General features: G+C 52.3%; 9 protein-coding genes across 9 annotated transcripts, besides 18 other annotated features; 8 read left to right on the top strand and 1 right to left on the bottom strand.

The window, feature by feature from the left end:
* Positions 1-2: 2 nt before the first annotated feature.
* Positions 3-34: a microsatellite.
* Position 35: 1 nt separating this feature from the next.
* Positions 36-62: a microsatellite.
* Positions 63-94: 32 nt separating this feature from the next.
* Positions 95-121: a sequence feature (A-rich).
* Positions 122-431: 310 nt separating this feature from the next.
* TraAM80_07676 (uncharacterized protein) lies at positions 432-3,623 on the top strand (the record flags this gene model as incomplete). The annotated part of the gene is made up of 1 exon (XM_029384457.1): positions 432-3,623. The coding sequence occupies one exon, from the start codon at positions 432-434 to the stop codon at positions 3,621-3,623; it is 3,192 nt and encodes a 1,063-aa protein (XP_029235703.1).
* A 30-nt stretch (positions 3,624-3,653) lies between these two features.
* Positions 3,654-3,676: a microsatellite.
* A 141-nt stretch (positions 3,677-3,817) lies between these two features.
* On the top strand, positions 3,818-6,184 carry TraAM80_07675 (uncharacterized protein; the record flags this gene model as incomplete). Its single annotated transcript, XM_029384456.1, has 1 exon — positions 3,818-6,184. One exon carries the CDS (start codon positions 3,818-3,820, stop codon positions 6,182-6,184), a length of 2,367 nt encoding a protein of 788 aa, XP_029235702.1.
* A 373-nt stretch (positions 6,185-6,557) lies between these two features.
* On the top strand, positions 6,558-7,277 carry TraAM80_07674 (uncharacterized protein; the record flags this gene model as incomplete). Its single annotated transcript, XM_029384455.1, has 1 exon — positions 6,558-7,277. The coding sequence occupies one exon, from the start codon at positions 6,558-6,560 to the stop codon at positions 7,275-7,277; it is 720 nt and encodes a 239-aa protein (XP_029235701.1).
* A 21-nt stretch (positions 7,278-7,298) lies between these two features.
* Positions 7,299-7,330: a microsatellite.
* A 32-nt stretch (positions 7,331-7,362) lies between these two features.
* On the bottom strand, positions 7,363-7,719 carry TraAM80_07673 (uncharacterized protein; the record flags this gene model as incomplete). The annotated part of the gene is made up of 1 exon (XM_029384454.1): positions 7,363-7,719. One exon carries the CDS (start codon positions 7,717-7,719, stop codon positions 7,363-7,365), a length of 357 nt encoding a protein of 118 aa, XP_029235700.1.
* Positions 7,720-7,741: 22 nt separating this feature from the next.
* Positions 7,742-7,758: a microsatellite.
* Positions 7,759-7,877: 119 nt separating this feature from the next.
* Positions 7,878-7,925: a sequence feature (A-rich).
* Positions 7,925-7,958: a sequence feature (GA-rich).
* Positions 7,959-8,230: 272 nt separating this feature from the next.
* Positions 8,231-8,256: a microsatellite.
* Positions 8,257-8,756: 500 nt separating this feature from the next.
* Positions 8,757-8,796: a sequence feature (A-rich).
* A 206-nt stretch (positions 8,797-9,002) lies between these two features.
* Positions 9,003-9,042: a microsatellite.
* Positions 9,043-9,153: 111 nt separating this feature from the next.
* Positions 9,154-9,203: a microsatellite.
* An 11-nt stretch (positions 9,204-9,214) lies between these two features.
* Positions 9,215-9,254: a microsatellite.
* A 483-nt stretch (positions 9,255-9,737) lies between these two features.
* Positions 9,738-9,768: a microsatellite.
* Positions 9,769-9,825: 57 nt separating this feature from the next.
* Positions 9,826-9,880: a sequence feature (A-rich).
* Positions 9,881-9,951: 71 nt separating this feature from the next.
* Positions 9,952-9,991: a sequence feature (A-rich).
* A 112-nt stretch (positions 9,992-10,103) lies between these two features.
* Positions 10,104-10,123: a microsatellite.
* A 142-nt stretch (positions 10,124-10,265) lies between these two features.
* TraAM80_07672 (uncharacterized protein) lies at positions 10,266-11,414 on the top strand (the record flags this gene model as incomplete). The annotated part of the gene is made up of 1 exon (XM_029384453.1): positions 10,266-11,414. The coding sequence occupies one exon, from the start codon at positions 10,266-10,268 to the stop codon at positions 11,412-11,414; it is 1,149 nt and encodes a 382-aa protein (XP_029235699.1).
* A 20-nt stretch (positions 11,415-11,434) lies between these two features.
* TraAM80_07671 (uncharacterized protein) lies at positions 11,435-14,353 on the top strand (the record flags this gene model as incomplete). The annotated part of the gene is made up of 1 exon (XM_029384452.1): positions 11,435-14,353. One exon carries the CDS (start codon positions 11,435-11,437, stop codon positions 14,351-14,353), a length of 2,919 nt encoding a protein of 972 aa, XP_029235698.1.
* A 474-nt stretch (positions 14,354-14,827) lies between these two features.
* On the top strand, positions 14,828-17,494 carry TraAM80_07670 (uncharacterized protein; the record flags this gene model as incomplete). The annotated part of the gene is made up of 1 exon (XM_029384451.1): positions 14,828-17,494. The coding sequence occupies one exon, from the start codon at positions 14,828-14,830 to the stop codon at positions 17,492-17,494; it is 2,667 nt and encodes an 888-aa protein (XP_029235697.1).
* A 483-nt stretch (positions 17,495-17,977) lies between these two features.
* TraAM80_07669 (proteasome regulatory non-ATPase subunit 11) lies at positions 17,978-18,910 on the top strand (the record flags this gene model as incomplete). The annotated part of the gene is made up of 1 exon (XM_029384450.1): positions 17,978-18,910. The coding sequence occupies one exon, from the start codon at positions 17,978-17,980 to the stop codon at positions 18,908-18,910; it is 933 nt and encodes a 310-aa protein (XP_029235696.1).
* A 134-nt stretch (positions 18,911-19,044) lies between these two features.
* Positions 19,045-19,071: a microsatellite.
* A 102-nt stretch (positions 19,072-19,173) lies between these two features.
* Positions 19,174-20,073, top strand: TraAM80_07668 (uncharacterized protein; the record flags this gene model as incomplete). The annotated part of the gene is made up of 1 exon (XM_029384449.1): positions 19,174-20,073. One exon carries the CDS (start codon positions 19,174-19,176, stop codon positions 20,071-20,073), a length of 900 nt encoding a protein of 299 aa, XP_029235695.1.
* Between the last annotated feature and the right edge of the window lie 293 nt (positions 20,074-20,366).

Here is a 20,366-nt window from a genome sequence, read left to right as displayed (position 1 = left end):
AGTATATATATATATATATATATATATATATATACGTCTGTGTGTGTGCGTGTGTGTGTCTGCCTGGCACGCTGCGATGTGTGCGCTGTGAATCTTTTTTGTTTTGTTTTGTTTTGTTTTTGGTTCTCGCTGTTCATCCATCGCTACTTTAGGAAAAGGAGGGGGAAAAAAAGGGGGGGGTGTAGAGTGCGACGACAGGGCAGTTTTTGGCGCGCACGCGCACAGAGGGGAGGTGGGAATACAAATACAAACTCGGCAACATCATCGAAAGAAAAAGGCGAGGGAAAGAAAAATAGAAAAGAAGCATCTAAAGGTATAGTCAAGCAACAGGAAGTCTACAGGAAAGAGGTCACAGGCGTAGCAGCTGGAAACGAAGTGAGGGATTAAGTCTGAAGGCATTGGCTTCAGTATTAGGTGGAAACATCACCGTTATGGCGTCCACGCCCACTGACAGCAGTGCCGTGGAGCGAGGGGGGGCGCCTCCGTTTTGTTTTTTGTTGCCCCCGCCAGCGCCATCCGACGTCTCTGCCACTGACAACACGTCAAAAACGGTGGACCAGTGGTTATGGTACTTTTACCTTACAGCCTGGTCCCGCCCCTTTTTTTACCATAGGGCGCTGCTACGCCCCACAATTGTGAGCGACGATAATTACAACGTTGGTGTGGAGAAGGGGGGAGCTGGGAATTTTGGTTTGTCCTTGGAGGAATCGCTGGCGCTGGTGGGATTTCCTGCCGCCGATGTGGTTGAGGCATACGAGGCGCGGTGGCGGAGTTTCTCTAAGACGTCGGGAGGTGCTGATGTGCAAGCAGAATCCCTGAAAAGGATGGGGGGGAATTGCATGTATCCTCCGCTCCCTCATGTGGCTGAATCGTGCTTTGGGCGGGCATTTCGGGCCCTGGCCGTCCATGACCACCTCTCCGCACCCGCACCCTCGTCGTCGTCAGTGACACCGCCCTCCAGATCTTTGGAAAAGTTGGTGCAACAGGCCCTGGATGTGACACGGCAACGTTGTTGTCCGCCGCCCCCAGGGGACGAATCAGGGATGGCGATGACGGAAGAGAAGGCGATTCAGAGCGCTCTCCAAGTGATGATTTCGCTGGATGTTACAATGACGCAATGTCCTCTCTTATTTACTTTGGAAAGCGTAACTTCCACCGATGACAGTGGCCGGAGTAAGAAGTGGAAAAAGGTGGAAGAGGAGGAGGAAGGCGAATTCATCAGTGAGGCTCACCGCGCCCGCCTATTTGCTGCACTTACCGTGGAGGCATTTTCACGCGTAAAAAAGGCGTGTGCCTGCATGCTGTTGGCGTATGTAAATTCCAGATGCGGTAAGGTGGCAAAGGCCCGGGCATGCGGCATTGTTGTGGGTATTGTGGAATACGCCGTCGCGTATCGCTGTTATCGTGAAGATGGCACGGGACGGTGTCCATTGAGTGCTGCAGCGCTTCTTCTTTGCAGCCTTGTCGAGCTGCAGGAGGCTGTGAAACGCGAAAAGGTGCAGAAGTATGGGAAGGAAGAGGCAGAAGAAGAGGTGCTCTCTGGTGGCCTTTTTGCCACTATCACGGTGGCGTGTCTGCAGGAACTCTTCTTTGCTGCCGTTGTGGGCGGCGTAGTGACACCGCATCGCCTCCCTCCTGTTGTTGCGAAGGATGCGCCAAGATCCATCGGCAAGGTGGTCGTTGGGAGGAACAAACCGCAGCAGCATCCACAAAAAGAAGAAGATCCTTCTTTTCAAATGACGGTTCGCCCTGCGGTGTCGCGCGCACTGACACTACACGAAGTTGATGCGCTCCTGCAGGTACTCCTGCCGGTGTTACTGCAGCAAGTCGGATTTGAATGGCCCTGGTCGGAGTGTTTGCGATGGGCTCGGGTGCTGGACAAATTACAACAGAAAGATGTAACAAGAGCAGATGGCGTGCGGCTTAACAGTCGAGCAGCATTTGATGAGCTTCTCGCCGCTGTTGGACGCCGTACGTATGTGTCACGTTTTCAAAATATTCTGCCGCAGAGCTACGAATCCTTGTTTGCCGCGGTGGGAAAGGCCGCGGCAAACAACGACACTGCTGCGCATGATGAGGATGGCGAGGGCACAGGCGAGGCAAGTGTGCGACAGCCGCTTTTTGTCATCCCGACCTACTATCAGGCTGCCGGGGAGAGGATGATAGAGTTTTTTGAGAGTTCCGGGCTCGGTGGGACGACGGCACAGGAGACGGAGCGCGTCTTGATTCGCAACACGGATGTGCAGCCCATGATTGTGCAGCTCCAGGCCCTCGGGAGTCGCATGGAGGGCGTTGACGACAGCGACGGCCATAATTCTCTTGCCGACGACAGTGACCTCCTTTCCACCGCACGCCTTTCAGAGGAGGAGAAACACAGACTAGTGCTGCGTTACCGTTGCGAGGTGTTGTTGGCCTCCCTGGTGGTGTACACGCAGCTGCAAACCGTCAGTCTTGTACAGCAACTGCTGCGGCAGTTGGCGCCTTTATTTGAAAAGCTTGCATTACCACTCATGCAGGAACGCACGCTGAGGCACCCGTTTGTGCTGCAACGCAGGCAAAGTTATCTGAATGATGGCAGCAACTCTACCGAAGGGACGATAGACTTCACACAGGAGTTCAAGGTTCTGATGGATGACATTCGCTACGAGTTTTATCCACTTGAATGGATTCCGGAGGCTATCAACGCCCAATTGCAATGGCAGACTTCCGAAACAGATGCCTCACATTCCGCCTTCTACTCAGCGTTTGCCGCAGTGGCTTACCAGTTTGGGCTTGTCTTGCACGGGGGCCCGCAGGGGCTGCGAGGTGGGGATGATACGGACTACAAGGTCCGTATGGAGGCGTATCGATTTTTTCACGTCTTGTTGTTGAACACACTGGTGGATGCGGTGGCATCTTCCTGTGAATTGGAGGGTGCGATGGCACTGGCGGCGACACGGCGCGTTGGCGGAGTCCAGCGGAATACTGATAATAACAATAATACTAATAATAATTGCAATGACGAGAGCGTCCAGGCACAGCAGCTGCAGCAGTGCGGGGCAGCGTCCTTTCACGCCGTTGTCAACCCACACGATGTAGTTCTTGCACTGGCGCAGTGTCTTTTGCCTCTCGAATTGGTTTCACGCCCACAGCCCGTGACAGTGGCAGATGTGGAGGGCCAACGCCCCAGTGCAGAGTGGCTGCGTCGTGTCATTGCGTGGGCGCAGTCTGCAAGGACGCGGTGGGTGATGCAGCTGCAAAAGGTGGGAGGATCAACTGCACCTCTTGCGTCGTTGCCCAATAGTCTCACCTTCGACGCGGTCCCGCTTGCTCGTGAGGTGGTTCGCGGGGTTCGGCGACGGCTAATTGAGAAGCTGCACGTCAAACAAATACCATCAATGGCGGGGCACTGCAATTCATCCGATCCACTTCTTCAGCAGCACCTTTTAAGCCTTCAAGCACTTCTTGAGGGCCTTGCTTTGCTGCCGCAGCACCCCAGTGAGGATAGCGCAGCAGTGCTTTCAGCGGCACAATTGTTGTGGTCCTCGCCGCTTTTCTCACACGAGCTGCGACTCACTGGCCGTCTGCACCGTGAGCGCATAAACATACCTCCGCAGTCAGGCGATGGCTTACTAGGGTATTGACGAAGCCATGAGTGGGGAGCAGAAAAACGGATATATATATATATATATATATACGGGATCAACAAAAATGTTTTCGCCTTGACTGCTCCGTCTCCTCCTGTCTATCCACTTTGTTTGTTGCAGCTCTCTCCCTTGCTCTCCGCCTCTTTTACTGCCTTTGGAGTTGCGAAGCAGTCAAGCGACGCAGGATTCAAATGCTTCCCTCATCCTCGCGCTGCGGAGCGGATGAGCCGGCCGCGTCCCTTTTGACTTCAGCTGCCGCTGTTGCAGTCCCGGCTGCAGCCTCCACGTTCACTTCGACTGAACTTGATGCTCTTTCCGTGTCGGAGCTACGTGCTGGCATGCAACAATTTCTTCGCTCCAGTGGTGCTTTAGGCTCGCTCAAGACGCAGCTCCGCAGCGTTATTGTCTCCGAGTTGTTGAAACGGAAAGGAGCCTCCCTTAAAGCTTCCGTGGTTCGACAGGGGCGTGATGACGGAGGTGAAGAAGACGAGGTAGAGGATGATACGTGGACACAACGACTTGTGGACGCGCTCGTAGAAAGTCACCTGCGACACACAGGCCGCTCCTTTTCACTTGCCATTTTCAGCAGTGAGGCGGACGTCTCCTTTGGATCGGGTGGAGATGACGCATTGGCAGGATTGCTGCACCTCAACACATCGGTGATGCAGCGACGGAGGACAAGTCTCTTGCAGTCTGTTCTAGAGGCATACTTGCAGCAGGTAGGTGATACACGAGGTAAGTCGCCCGGGTACACAGTAGGGACGCAGACCGACATTAATGAAACGGAACTGTCACCGCCGCCGCTCGAGCTTCGCCTTGCCGCTGTAGATGCGAAGTATGCGCTTTCTTTTTCACAGCTTCGTGAATCGGCACGGGAAGAAGTGGATCGTCGTATGTCTGCCTATCGAGAAGACCTACAGCTGCAGATGGAACAGGGGTATCAGCAGCGGTTGCGAACGTTTGAACAACAACAACTGCATGAGGCTCGACGGTCTGCTGAGGAACACTATGGGGTTTTGTTGCAGCATAAAATGGAGGAGATGCGGGAGTTGGAACGTGTGAGTGTGCAACGCATAGAGGCCGAACGGGCACGACTAGGGCAGGCTCGTGATGACGTGGAACTACAGCGCGTTGAACTAGAGCGTCGACAGCGCGATTTACAGGGGCTGCTTGAGGAACGTGACAAGGCGGTTGCGGCCGTGGAGGGACGACTGCACGACGCGAAGCTGCAGATACGCGTCTTGACTACCCAGGTGCGACAGTACGAGGAACTTTGTGGAGTTCGACTTGCGGAGGCTGATGCGGCACGCGATCGGGAATGGAGGCGGGTGGAAGACCTGCGTCGACTTCAAGCCGAACACCTTGCAGAGTTGCAACTGAAGGAAGAAGAAATTGGTCGTCTGCGATTCCGTTTGAAGTCAATCCTGTCGACCCACGGAGTCACCAGCTGGCGCGACGAAGCGGGAGAAGGGGAGAAAACAGCCAGTATTTGTGAGGCGCTGGCAAAAGCAAATGCGTTCCAGCAGCGCGCGTCGGCTGCAGCTGGCACTCCATCGCAATACAATCGGCAGTCATGTGAGGCATCTTGGCTTTCCGCATGGCAGTCAGCTGCGCCCCCGGAGCGGCGGGAGGCGAAAGATACGGAGAAACAGCGGTATCCCGCAGAGCCGCAGGTTGTGTCACAGCCTGCGACATCCGTCGTGCAGAGCTCTCAAGAACAAAACCAGTGGCAACAGGAGAAGGGGGAGGGGGAGGTGAAGGGCATCGGTGCATCATGTCCCCTGCCCATTAGGACCCTTGATGTGGCTGCCCCTCCCGCCGCTACTACTACTAGTAGTGCTGACCCGGGTCTCGACAGGGTGGCCACGGATTCCATCTCGAGGTGTCAACCTTTGGTGGCCGTGGAGGTGCCGCCTCAGGCGTTGGAAGGAAATGAACTCGACAGAGAAGAGCAACGGAAAGGCGATGATGGCGGGGGGCGCAGCAGTAGCGGTAGTCGCCAAAGTGGCGGGAAGGGGATGACTGATGCGAAGGAAAAATCATTTCCGTCGTCGTCACTCTCGGCCTCGCAGTCCCAGGCGAACCAAAGACAATCCAACGGCTCTACTGCCTCTGAAGCGTTGAAGCCTCAATCGTCATCCTCATCTGCTCCGTCCGTACGTTCCTCCTCTTTGAGTTTGGTGCCGGCGGACCAGCAAACACCTGTTACCACCACTACCACCGCAGCTCTTCGACTCAAAGAGGAGCAAGATGCACTTTATAGAGAAGAGACAAGTAGACGCACGCTTGTTGAGGGCGATGAGGATGCAGCCCGTCGTGGAATTGCATGGGCTCTAAAGTCACAGCAGGCGGTGCTGATGCAACGACAAGCGGCCGAAGAAAAGGAAAAAGATAGCCTTGGCGGTGGGCGTAACACGTCGTCGTTAGATGCCTACATGGCCCAGGCTCGTCAACGGCAGCAGGCAACAGAGAACATCATGATTTCTCGTGACTCCGACGATGATGTTGACAGTGGCATTCTCTTCTGTCGAAGAGGAAGTAGTGATGAATCCTTTTAGTTGCATTTCCCCCTCTGCGTGTGAGGGGGGTGCAAGGAGTGTATGGGATGGCCATGGAGGTTAATGCTGTTGTTGTTGTCTTTCTGCATATCTGGTTGCCGTGTGTGTGCGTCTGTGTGTTGCGTGAAGCTGCTGAAACGATTGAATGAGGGGGTAAAAAAGGAGGAGGGGGGGGGAACTGCAGAGAAGGGAAGAAACATTTTTTCTTGTTGTTATTTTGTAAGGAGGTTTTTTATTCCTCCTCATGTGTTTTGTGTCTGCGTGGATGAGCGGGGCGTACGCGGTGTATTTATCTTGTTTTTCTGCGTGTTTGTTTCTCTTCTTCTTCTCTTGTTTTTTGATCGTCAGGTGTGGCATGGGACCGCGAGGTACGATGGCTTCAGACACTGCAACAAACATGCCGGGGATTTCCTCAACAACGCGGACACGGGGGCAAAAGGTAACGCCGCTTCTAGCCGCCAACCTCACTCAGCTGTGCTTTACAAGTACCACCCCTCGTGCGGACAATGCGATGCAACTTTCACTGGGGCACTATGAGTCACTCAACAAATCACCCACCCCCACGGGAGGCGCTGCAAACAGGGGGGCCAATCGTCGTTTGGAAAGTGGGAGTTTGAGCTTAAGCAGTGCGACCATCCCAGAGGAAATTGTTGTGGGAGCCGCGGAGGTGTTGACGAGAGCGGTTGTGCAACGGCCACGGAATCCGCACGCCTTCGTCTCGAGGCGTGTCGTGTCAAGCAAAACAACTGCTCTCTTCGATGTCTTTGGTCATCACCTGCGTCCTGTGAGTGGTGAGGATCCACGAAGAATAAATGCAACCATGTATAAACGACACGAGTCCCAGTCAATCGATGGTCCCTTAGGGAACTCCTGCAGCAGCGTCATTGATGAGTGTGCTGCCGTCCCTGTCTCCACCCCCGATGACCATCTAAGACAAAGTGGGGACGCTTATGTGCTGGAGCCAAACTTCCCGTCGTCAGCCAAAACACGTGGGTCGATAAGTATTATTTCCAAGACGGCAACCACATCACCCATGCTGCAGAGCTCCATCATCCAGCTGAGGTCTTCTGCACCATGTCCAGGAAACGAGTAGCAACGCCGTGCGACGCGGGTGTCTCTTCTTTTTTTTTTTTTTTTTTGTTTATTGCAGCCGTCACAGAACAAAGAGCAAAGTTCAGTCATTCACGACGGCTCAGAAGAAAACTGTAGAGTGTCGTACGACGACAATTGATTCTCCATACTTTGTGACGCAAAGCAAAGTAACGAATTTGAGGAGCTAAACTACAAGGAGAACATTTGAGTGGCGGCAGGGGCAGCAAGGATGGCGCAGGAGTTGACTCCGTGTCTTCTCCATCCCGGAGAGGCAGAACACGGGATCTTTCTGCAATGTCCGTTATGTTGTCTGCATACATGACGAACTCCATGTGCCTCAAACAGCTCAAACTGGGACAATTAAATTCCGTAGAGTCAAAAGCAACACGGAAACGAAGCTTCTGAACAGCCCAGTGAGACACACTGAAGCGAAGAGCAAACATCCACACGTGTACACACACACACAGAGAGAGAGAGAGAGAAAAAAAAAAGGAAGATGCAGCGGACAGGAGTGTTCTCGTTTTTTACATGTGGGTATCCTTCTTCTGATTACTACCACAACGACCCTTAAAGGCTCGAAGCACATGTTCTCTACGGGGGGTTATTTTTTTTTTCTTTGTTGATTTGTTTGTTTGTTGAGCGTTTGTTTCTCACCCACCCACTCACCCTCTCTCTCTCTCTCCTTCGCCACTGCCAGTGGTGCACTATACGTTGAGCAAGGATGCCGTGAGGGCGGTTATGTAGGAAATGGTGCGCATGCCCCAAGAGGGGGAAAAAAGGTGGAGGTTGAAGGTGTGTGTGGAGGGGAGGTGGGAGGGTGGGAGGGCGAGAAACGGATGAGGTTCCGTATAGGAGAACGCTTGTGCGCGTTGGTGGGTGCGTTCTGGATTCAACTACCTTTGAAGTGAGATTGGCACATTGATGTCAGCGAGGCGCCTGAAGGGAACGAAAAGAATATATATATATATATATATATATATTACTTTTACCGTAAAGCAAAACTTAATTCGTTTACGTCAACAAATTTCTGTCTGGAACATCTGAAAATTGCATTGGACGGTAGGAGTAAGAAAAAAAAAAAACGAGTGAGATGACAAAAACAAACATATATTTATAGAGAAGAGAGAGAGAGCCTGACACGCCAGGAGGCAGGAGAGGGTGGAAGGTGGAAGAAAGGCTCTTTTTTGAATCTTGGCACTTTTTTCACGTTGATGACAGTGCCCAACGTTAAGTGCATAAGCAAACTATTGGGGCATCCACCTTTATTATGCATATCAGTACGCTTACATAGATGTGGGCTTCCATGAATTCCACACATACGTGTGTTGCTTATGGGTGTGTTTCTTATTTTACAATTTGTGTGTGTCATGCCAGTGAAAAAAGTGGGCTGCACATGCCGACTGCGCCGAGCCATGTGGTCGGTGGCTAAGGTGTGGAACAGCGTCCGCGTAGCATAGTTGGAATGTGACAGGTATGCATGTGTCTGTAGTTTTTTTTTTTTTGTTTCTTGTTTTATCTTTCCACACCACACGTCACCCCTCTCTGTGTTGTTTTGCTTTGATGTAAGAGACGTGTGGAAAGAGCATGAAGGGTGATAACTTCCTTATTAACCTTCCTAATTGAATCATTATCATGTTACATTTTCCAGTGTTTGGTTTGGTAGATGGATGAATGTGTTGCGGTTGAGTGAAATAGGCATGCAGTGATGTATATTTTTAATTGTTTGTTATTATTATTATTATTATTATTATTATTATTATTATTATATTTTGTCGTATCACCCTAACTTTCCCTTTTAGGTCCACATTGATGCTGTAGGGGGTCGTTGGGGAGGGTGGGGGACACGGCGGATCCGCACATTCTTAAGTTACACTGGCATATACATATATGTATGTATATATATATGTATGTATGTATTGTCTGTTGTTCATGTACTCATTTTGTTTTGTTTTGTTTTGTTTTTTCTTTTTTTTTTTTTAACCACGCCACTCACGTGTATGTTGGTTAGCTTATGCTGACTCTTGTATGTATATTTCGTGTTTTCCACGTCAAGTACTAACTGCCAAAGAGCTTTTATTCCTGAGGGGTTAGTTTCTACTTACTTACCTTTTTTTTTTTTGATTGCGTGCTTGCTCATATTGCCAATGAATTTGTTTTTGCTCCTGCTTCTGCCCAAACGTCCCGCCAACACCGCGTGTATCGCCCTGCTCTTCCCGGAGAGGGGAGGAAACGCCATCCCAAAGAACAGAGCAGGGAGGGGAGGGGAGGGGAGGAAAACAACGAGAACACCGATCCGAAATCAAGACGGGTAGAGGCAAAGTGGACTAAAAGAAATGTAATAAATACGTGAAGGGGAGGAAATGGGCATCAACAGCAAAAAATAATAAAAAAGGAAAGTGCTTTCATGAAAAACTTGGAAGGTAACCCCCAGAAACTTTGCAATTGTGCTAGACAGAAGCACATATACATGCATATATATATATATATATATAGGCAATGCCAATTACCCACCTTCTTGTTCCCCTTGTTTACTTTACTATCATAGATTCTTTCTTTTTTCCTGTCTCTTTTTTTTTCTTCTTTGTTTTCTTTTGGTTTTGTTTTTCACTTTTTTTCAGGCTCGTTTTTGTACGCATGTTTGGCACTGCTGGGAATACAAAGAGATTTGATCGTCGTTCTTATTGTTGTTGTGTTTTTGTTTTTTTTTTCGTTTTTACGCCGCTATTGGACCCAAGTTGCCTTACATGTGTGTTGGTGTTGTTGTTTTTCTGTTTGTTTGTTCTGTTCTTTGAACCGTAGAATTTTAAGCTCCTACACGTGGACGCACTGTGTGTGTGTGTGTGTGTGGGAAGAGCTATGGGGCCCATGCGTGCCGTGTGTGTTAATGTTGTCCACTACGCCTTGGTCTCCATCTGACTCCATGCCTGTGAACTATTTGCCTCGTGACCACCCTCTTTTTTTTTTTTTTGTATGCGGGAATGTAGGGAAGATGGCGCATCAGCGGGTGAAGGAAGGGCCCTCGCCATCACCAAAGCGAGTACATGCAGGGCTCTTACCGCCCCCACTGCCTTCTCGCTCGGTGACGCTGGAGCGTGACGCCAAGGCATTACAGGCGAGGCTGCAGGAAATAGACGAGGTTTTTCACCTTAACGACGAGGATAATGAGCGGCGGTTGCGACTGCGTCAGTTAGGGGAGCAGCAGATGGTCTTACAGCGCCTGTGCGAGGCGGCACTTCGGACGGAAGAAGGTCTTGGTGGTGTTACGGCGCACCCCAACGCCGGCACTGACTTTGAGAGCGGTAGAGCTTTGGAGGCAGGCATTGTGTTAACCCCGCGCTCCTTAGAAAGTATCTCGAGGTATGGCGATGCGGGGGTGATGCTGATGCCACGCAGCGCAAGCCGCACAGATGCTGGCTCGCTGCCGATGTCAACGCCACTCTTCGTATCCTACGAGCCGCCGAAGGGTACCTCATCCACCGCAAATACTGTGGAACCGTCTCGCACGTACCGAGGTGGCATCTCAACGCCTCCAGAATTCTCTGCAGTGGAGACCATCTCGACTCGTATGCCCCCGACGAGGAAAACACTGCCCCCTTTGTCCTCGCCAGCGTTGGTTGAGGACGCCGCGCTAGGCAAAGAACGGCGTCTTGTCGAGGAATTTTTTGGAATGTCTGGGGTGGAGTCCGCCCATCCGTATGGGGCAGCAGAGAACGAGAGGCGAGAATTGTCCAACGGGGTGGTGCCGTTTGTGCCACCTCTGAGCCTTCAACGTCCCGGTGGAGACCCGGCTACTAGTGTTCCCCCTGCAGAAGGCGACATGAGTGAGGAAAATTTTGATCTGAGGGAAGAGGAGCAGTTGCTGAAGTGCATCATGCAGAGACAACCACAACGCCCGGGCGACCCCTTACGGGAGGTTTGTGCGTCCTCAATTTCTCGTTCTAGTGGTACTCTAAACGACGCGAAACCTTCCAAAGCAAAAAAGAAAGGCTCACTGTACGAGCAAGGAAGATGTTTGTCTGCACTTTCCGGCGCCACAGCGGTTCCATGTCGCCACGACAACCAGCCTCACCACCCAGCTGTATTGTTTCTTGGGGAAAACGTAGTCGATGGGGCGGAAAAAAAAAGGATGAAGATGTAATCTCCACTTGCGCTGGTGAGATGCAAGAGTTATTACAAGAAAATAACGACCTGCACAAGGAACTGGAGACGCAGGATGTCGCCCTTCAGGAGTTGACGCAAAAGACAGAAAGTCTTGCCCGTCATCTTGTGAAGTCCATGCGAGATCGAACTCAACTCCAATCTCGTGTGGAGGAACTAGAGGCGTCTCTTGCACGCGCAAACTCCAAGGCTCAAAACTTGCAAAAAGCTGCAGGAGAAGAGAATAAGGCGTCTTGTGCCGTAGATAGGTGGCATGCGGCTGTGCATGCCAAGGAGCGTGAACTGCGTATTTGCGAAGAGGAACTCTGTCGTCTGCGTGGCATTGTTGAACAGCGTGTAATGCGGTCTGGAAATGCATTGTCGCATCATGAAGCTGACATGGGCCTCGCACAGGTAAGGAGCGACATTGAAGACCTTCTTGTTGAACTCGCTTACACCCATGTTCTTCGGCGTGAGGCTGAAGCACATGCGGAACGCGTTTCAGAAGAGCTGGAGGTGGCGCAGTCACATATACAACTTCTTGATAACCGTCTGGCAGAGGCGGAGAGGATGGTGGCGTCTCAGCGGTTGCAGGAGATGCGGGAACGTCTTATGCCCGGCACTGATGTGTCACAGGCTGCGTCTTTATTGTCGATATCGCCGCCTTTTTCGATGCCGTCAACAGGATGCGTTGAATCCTGGTCCATTGAGGCTCGACGTGAGTTTGCCCGTCTAGCAGCTTATGCAGAGGGTCTAGTGGCACAACATGCTGAAAGTGACCGTTACGCCGAGCTTCGATTATCGCACGTACGGCGGGAGAATGAGGAACTGCTTGAGCGGTGTCGGGCATATGAGTCAGGGGTGAAGAAGTTGGAGGATGAGACAGAGGTGCTTCGACGAGAACGGATGATGTGGAAGTTGGGCGAACGACGGTGGCATCAACAGCTTCTGGATGTGCAGGAGGATGCGGCGCTTGTGACGGATTTGTTGCAAACCGCTGTCACGAATACAGAGAAGGTGCTGCAATCCCTGGCGGCACCGAATGTAGACCCGCAAGTGAAGACGGAGATGGAGATGTTTGCGAAGGGTGTGATGCACGACTGGGATACCGTGCGACGTTTTACTACCGCACTACAACGTATGGAACTTTGTGGCTCACAGCTGCTGCGGCAGAAAGAGGCAGATAAACCTCCGCCTTCTTCAGCTACCAGAACACGAAGAGAGTTTGTTTTGCAGGCGGTTGAGGCCGCATTGGCGCAGAAGGTGCCATCGAGTTTGACCTCACCACAGCCGCAGCCACAAACAGAGGATCGGTGGTGTCCAGCGCCTGTTCCGAGTTTATTGCCGGGGTCCTTTGTACTGCCTGGTGCGCCCGTCACGCGGAGCATGACGACGGTTGATGGTGATAAAAACTTGAAAGGGGAAATGCGGGCTATCCACTGGCCCTTGCATATCGCTCACGTGGAGTCGCAGTCACTTTCTTCGCTGCGTCCACCATCCACTGAAGACGCGTCCGTTGTCACTCACGATGCCATGCACCAGAATGAACAGCAACATGAGATAGCTGTACCAAAGCCGAGAGCACGGCGGATCCCTCCTCCCGTTGAGAGTCCACGCAGGCTTCTGTCGCAGCCTTCAAAAGCTCAAAAGGCCCCTTCCTTTTCTCAAGGGTATGGTCATGGGAAACTCAGGACGTCACCTGTAAAAATAGAGTTGTCTCAGCCCCAGTCACGCGGAGAAGAAAAACCCGTGTCCTCCACCTCAGCAAGGCAGGAAGTGAGCTTCAATGAGCTGTCAGCTGCTGGGGGGAGTGAAGATATATTGTTCCATATAGAGACGCCAGCTGATCCATCACGTGGCAACAAGCGAAATGACCCCCTTGTGTCTGAGGGCATCAGCGAAGCAAAAGTTATAGAAAACACAAGGACTGATGGGGGTTCTGTTACGCGTTCACTCCACTTGTCACCAAGCTGTGAGGCGGCAACGCCGACAAATTGTGGTGAAGACCTCGAAGAAGTGGTGGAGCCCTTTGAGCGTGAGGATGATACAGTTCTACGCAGCGTCACACCAACGATGCCGGTCGTGCCTGCGGTCGCCGTTACCATCATCACACCTGCCACGGATGCAGATGAGAAAGATGAGGGAAAAGATACCGGTGGTGGACCGCTGCGCCCACGACCAGAATGGGGGCAGCGTCTGCAAGCAAATGAGGTGAGTCCAGCGACAGAGCAGACGCCCAAACCCCCGAATATCATGGGCAGTAGCGATGTTCCGACGAGTTTGGTCCCCGGTGTGATCGTCAAGGCCGTGAAGAGACCCAACAGGATGAACCAGATAAGCAGAAAAACGTGGGAGGCGGATGTTGATGATGCCAGCAACGAACCGCGGTTGCACGTCGTGCCCCTTCGAAGCCGTGAGCAAAAAAAAACGGTTGTTCAGCTTGAGCAGCCAAAGCCCTCTTCACCTATTGTCAAACCGGAACAGGAAACAGAGTTGAATCAACCAAACCGAAATGACAAAAAGAACGAAAGTTGTGCCACCCGTTCCACGCAAAGTGCAACAGTGGCGGTGGCCTTGCTAGATTCTCCCAAGTGTATGGAGAAAGGCGTGGAAGACGTACCCGCACTTCCACCAGCATCGCGTGGCATGCGACAAAGGCACAGTTTTTCACCTTCACTACAGGAGCCAAGGCGGATTGTTGGCAGTGCCCCTGTCGCCCTTACCTCACCGGAGGAAATGGAACCGGTGGCACAGCCGTCTGCCACTGAAGCTTCTGTGACCGTTCCACAAGAAAGTGCAGAAGAAGTTGTACTGATAGCGGGGGAAGCCTCCAATTCAGGGAGAGGGCGCCGATCATCGGTGGTGGCGGACTTTCCGTCACTTTGCCATTCAACACATGGCCCTGGGGGGCGAAGGCAACTGGGCGGAGAGAAGACCTGAGCGATACGGCACCTGCTGTGAGTCTGAACGAACCGAGTTGTGTAGTTAAGTGGAGACGGAAAAGCAAAAGAAAAAAAAAGACGTGGGGTGAAAGTCAAGTGCAATAGGCGTGGCGTGCTGGTTTGTGTACGTTATTAAAGTTTGTCTGCCCCTTTGCGGCCTGGAGACGGAGCAACAGCCCCGTCAACTAGTTCCCCTTCGTGGTGACGGGTTGAATACGTAAGCTCAAAACTGTTCAGTTAACTTGCTCTCTCTCTCTTTCTCTATTTTTGTTTGTGGAATTAAGCCGAACTTCTGCCCCTTGATCTTTTTGTTCTCCTGCGCATAAGCGTCGCTTCACGTAAGGGGGATAGATAAAACGACGAGAGGCGGGAGGTGAGAGTGCTTCGCTTGCTGTTGTTCTTGTTCTAGATCTTCGGCAGAGACACACGGACGCGCGTGGGACGCAAGCTGGCGAAGAAGAGTTCTTCCTGGATGGCGGAGAGTAAGACGGTGGGGGCCGCAGCAGTGACAGCAGCGTCATTGTCCTCCTCCTCGTCGTCGTCGTCGTCCGTATTGGGTGGGCAGCGGCGAAAACTCCTTGAAGACGTCATTTCATCCCCAGAGTTGCTGCGTCGCCCCACCACTTCGAATGTCCACGCAGGAAGCGAGAAGAAACACCCTGAGACGCGAGCAACACTAGTACGCAGTGAAGGCCATGCGCACAAGCAAAAGAAGGGAGAGAAGTTCCCAACACCGTCGCCGACGGCCCGAAGGTTGAAATGTGATCAAGAGGATAACGTGGCCGCTCAACGTGGTAGGGAGGTGGCCGCCCCCGCATTCTCTGCGACGTCGAGTGAGAGGGCTGAAGAGAGTAGCAGCATCTCCGAACGTGACTCCCTGTTGGAGCGTTTGCGAGAAAAAGAGAAGCAGTTTGATGATAAAATAACCGCGCTTGACGAGACACTTGTGTGTGCTGAGAGGGGTCGTTTGCAGCGAGATAGTATCATTGACGGCCTCCGCGCAGAGGTGGCGCGGCTGCGGGCGCAGCTGGAGCTTGCCGCTGGCGCCAGGAGTCAAGCGGAGGAGATTAGTGAGAGGCTACTCAAGGAAAGGACAGTAGCGCTGGGGGAGGCGCATGCCGAGATGGAGGCGCTTCGCGACAAGCTTCGCAAAAAGGATCTGCAGATAAAACACTACGAAAGGGAGTTAAAGCTGCGGCAGACCACTATTGCTGCCAAATCACAACAACAAGGGTTGACGACTGCAACGGTGGCGGAGCGGGTGAAGATGGCGCAGCCACAACAACAACAAAAGCCAGAGATGTTGAAGATGCTTAGCTCAAGCGGGAATGCCTTGACAGAGCGAGAGCGAGAGCGAGAGCGAGAGCGAGAGCGAGAGCGGCAGCAACGCGAGCGATATGCGTCCAGTTTGCGGGCGCTGCAGGAGGAGGTTCAGGCGCTTGAACGAAATTACAACATTACCCGAAATGAAAAGGATGCCCTGGTGGACGAGAACCATGCGCTTCACTCCAAGCTGGAGGCCATTCAGGAAAACATAGAGGCACGTGTGGCGGGGGCTGTGAAGGCTATGCAAAGCCACGTGGATCAAAAGCGTGAGCTTGAGGCTGAGGTGGTAGCCACGCGTCTTAGCATGGCGCGTTTGCTTCGACTTCTTCGTGAGGTACCGGAGATGCGGCAATACCTGCGAGTAAACGAGATAGAGGGTGACATGCTGTTCACGGGGTACACACTTGGAGCCGTGACACGTGACCAGAGGACGACAGGCGATGACGCAGAGCAACACGTACAAACCCAGAGACGGCGCAATGGTGGCCTCGCCGCGGTGGCTGCTGGAACCGGCGTCGATGATGGCGTTTACGGTGGAAATTTAATGCTGCAGTCAAGCAACGTCTACCTAAACGGTCAGTGGTGCAAGCAACTGCAAGACCTCATGGACGACGAGAATAACTTTTTGCGTCGCAGGAAGGTTTGTCTCGGCGATATGGAGGATACCGCGCGCTGTGGCAGGGGAGGGGAAGCTTCTCAACGTGTTCCGCCAGCGTCTGACGTGCTACAAGGCCGTCAAAACGATAAGGACTTTTGGATTCCCTATGCCGTTTTTGTTGAGGCGCAGAAGTTTAAGAATCGATACTTCCCTTCACTCAGCTACGAGAGTTTCTATCCCTTTCTCACTGCTGTCAACCAGCTGTGGAACGAAAAGACGAAGCGGCGCGTGGCAGCAGAAGTCAAACGCCGCCTCTATGCGCAGCGGCAGAAACAGCACGGAGAGAAGCGTTGCGATGCACTGAAGGATTCGACTGTTGATACGTTTGCCACCAACGATGCCTGGCGCCAAATGTCTTCATCGGCCCTAAGTTTCTGGCAGCAGCTTCAGCATTTGCGACATGAGGTGCGTCGACGGGTGACGGGGAAAAATAGTCTCGAACTGTTTCGGCATTACGATCACCTGATAAAGTGCACCTTGAAGCACCTGCGGGAGGTGCAAGAGGAACACGCGGCTCTGCTCGAGAGACATCAATCTTGTCGGCTTCATGGACATGCACGGGTGACGATGAATTTTGACGAGGACGACACAAAAAGGATGAGAGACGAAGAGGCAGAAGCAGAAGAAGGAGAGAGGATAGTTGGTATTGACAATGAAGTCTCCGTCATGCTACGTCGTGCGTTGTCCGCCCTTGTGGAGGAGGTGCAGGAGGTTAGCGAGCGCTCTGCGTCACGTATCGTGGCCTCCTGTCGCGATCTGCGGGACTTTCTCGGGGCCTTGCGGGATCAGAAGCTTCAAGCCGGGCCCTCGCAAGAACAAGAAGAAGGGTCAAGACAGGAAGACAGTGCTGTCCTCCACACGCAGATGCCAGACTCCGTTCCGGTGTCAACATTGCTCCGCATCATTGAGGGGGTACTTGATTTTGTGGACGAAGTGCAGCGGGAGGTGTTCGCGGGACGAAATGCTGTCTCTCGATGCGCAACACGGGCAGATGAGCAATCGGAGCTGCTTCTTATCTCTCTCGGTGCGAATGATGATAGCGAAGTTGGAGAGGCTGCTGAGTTGGAGGAGGAGGAGGAGGTGATAGCCGGTGGACGGCGGCGCCAGAAGTGGCACCGAAGGCAGTGGCAGGGCCTTTCAAGCCCCCCTGACTGACTCATAGAAGTGTGATGGGTCTTTGAGGATGCATACGGCGTGTTGGAGGTGGATGCCAGCGATGGCCTATAGACGGAGGAGATGGGCATGTACAGTCCACGCACCGTGGGAGCAATATTTAGATAGAGAGGACGATGGAAGTGGAAACGCCAATTGCAAGGCGCCTCTGTGTGTATGTGTGCTGACGGATCACCCGAAAAAAAAAAAACAGGAGGCAAAAAAACAACGATAACAACGACGGCAGCATTCGGCACTCCGCGTGCGCTCCACAAAAAGCCCAGAAAGGTCCTTCAAGAAAGAAAATGTTCGGTCATGCTTCGTCTAGCCAAACCAGCACCCCTCTCCTTTTTCTTGTTGTTTCTTCCGTGTTTGCCTCTTTTGAGCCAGAGCAAAAGGAAAAGGGGGAAAAAAAAGGAAAAAAAAAATAACCGGCAGCAGCAGCACAAACAACAGCAAGGGAACTGTCATAAATAGGGGAAGGGGATGAACAATATTGCAAACCTGCTTCGGGCCCAGACGGGAGGCGGCAACGCACGCGCCGTCCCGACGGAGGATTTGCGTGACACGGCCGAGACCGTTCAGATCTCCTCCCTTGCGCTGCTAAAGATGCTCCTGCACGGTCGGGCTGGGGTGCCGCTGGAGGTGATGGGGCTCATGATTGGCGAGCAGATTGACAACTACACCATCCGCGTTACGGATGTATTCTCTATGCCTCAAACGGCTACTGGCCAGTCCGTCGAGGCAGTGGACCCGGAGTACCAGGTGCAGATGCTAGACAAGCTCTCTGTTGTGGGTCGCTCCGAGAAGGTTGTCGGGTGGTACCACAGTCACCCAGGCTTTGGTTGCTGGCTCTCCGGAGAGGATGTGATGACGGCGGGCAACTACGAGCAATTGACCCCGCGGAGTGTTTCGGTCGTGATTGACCCCATTCAGTCTGTGCGAGGCAAAGTTGTGATTGATGCGTTTCGCACCACAAAAGATGCAATTATGGGAGGGCGCAATGTGTACGAGGAGCCGCGCCAAACCACAAGCAACCTCGGCTGGCTGACACGGCCGTCACCTATTGCACTGACCCGCGGCCTTGATCGTGACTACTATAGCCTTCCGATCACGTTTCGGAAGAAGAATCATGAGTTGGCGTTGTTGTTGAATGTCTACAAGAAGGGCTGGCAAGAGGGTTTCCGCCTTGAAAATATGGAGAAATTTGACCGACGGACGATACGGGAAAAAATCCGTGTATTGACGTCGCTTGCGGAACAGGCGGAGCGTTTTATTGCCCAGGGCCTTGACGAGGACGACGTGGGGAATATTGGCCGCATGAATCCCATTCTCCACCTACAGATGGAGGCGGAGGGGTTCATTAATGCCAATTTGAACCAAACCATCGGGGCAATGATCAATGGCGTGGCCTTTTGAGGTAATGCGAGGGTGGAAAAGAGTGACGTTATACCAGATTGGTGCAAGAGGATGATGCTGCCGCAAAAGAAAAAAAAATCCGGGCAAATTATGACGGGAAACGAAGAACAAGGACGAGAGGCCCAGCAGAAACCACAAACAAACAAACAAAAGCAAAAAAAAGGTGAAGTGGGCTGAGCCATCCATCAGCACAGCTAAAAAAAAAAACGTGTCTGTTCCCTCTTTCATGTTTAATTTCAGGAAATGTCCCAGTTGCCTCCGTGATGGGTAGTTATACGCAAGGCTTTATCTTGTGTGGGTTATGTGTGATTACCCTGCCCCCTCCTCCTCCCCAGCTTTGGAAGGTGCGGAAGAAGGGAGACACATTCCTCCACTCAGCGGGGGAGAAGAACGGGGGAAAGGTGGAGTGTGAGACTGTTTTTTTATTATTGTTGGCGTTGCGTGCATCTGTGCGTTTTGAACTCTCTTCATTTTTATACACTCGAGCATTTCAGGAAGACGATCCTCTTTGTCATGTTATTATACCGCTTATTTATGTTCTTGCATTGTGTATGTCTCGCTTGGGCTTTGGCCTTCCTCATAATGTTTGTTGGTTCGTTTGCCCGCTTCTCTTTATTCCCCCTTTGTTTGCCACCTCTAGCGCAAGTAGCCTGCAGCTTGATTTGGCATACACCGCACTGGGAAATCTTCAAATCCTTTATTCAATTTACTTATATTGTTTTTTTTTTGCTTTCTTGTCGCAGGAATTACAAATCATGTTTTCCCGCACGCTTCTGCGGCGAATTGGGAGTGACACCTACGGCGGGTGGCCTTGGCCGGTAAAACTTCCATTCAAGGCGGATTGGTATCATAAGTTTAGTCGCCGGCAAAGCATCGCTGACGAAACACGCGAGTACGCCGTTGTTGGGGATATCTTGGTGCTTGGCACTGTGGCTTTTGCGATGTACCGCGTAAATGAGCTCTATTTTCGCAGCAACGCCTACCAGACGCACCTTTGTCACCTCATTCAGGCACCGCCGGCTATAATAGCCAACGACTTCGACTTTAATAAGATGGAAAACAACCGCAGGGTTTCACGAGCCGCCTTGGATGAATATCGGGAAGCCGTTGTATCTTGCAAAGCGAGGCGCGAGCCCGTTGAAACCGTCATTTTCAAATATTAGGAAAAGTAGGAGGAATGTCAACATATCAGTTTCACAGGCCGCGCCCAAATCGGACGCGCGCCTGAGCACAGCTTTTTCGGCACTTGTGCACCTTGTGTTTGGCCGCTTGCGCGGAGGGAACCACGAAAAAAAAAAAAAAAGGACGGGAACGGGGGGAAGGTAGGCAGATTTGTTCCTCTTACTCTGAGGAGTTTGGCGTTGGGTTCGTGTCCTGGTTGCCGTTGTTTCTTCGACGCAGCCTCCCATCTCTGCATTCATTTATATACTTTTTTACCCCCTTGCCTTTGAGTTTT

The sequence above is a fragment of the Trypanosoma rangeli genome (genome assembly GCF_003719475.1).
Source record: "Trypanosoma rangeli strain AM80 chromosome Unknown Tra_15.4_contig_00331, whole genome shotgun sequence".
Classification (NCBI taxonomy): Eukaryota; Euglenozoa; class Kinetoplastea; order Trypanosomatida; family Trypanosomatidae; genus Trypanosoma; species Trypanosoma rangeli.
The sequence above is the reverse complement of the archived record's forward strand: the minus strand, read 5'-3'. Positions and strand labels throughout refer to the sequence as shown.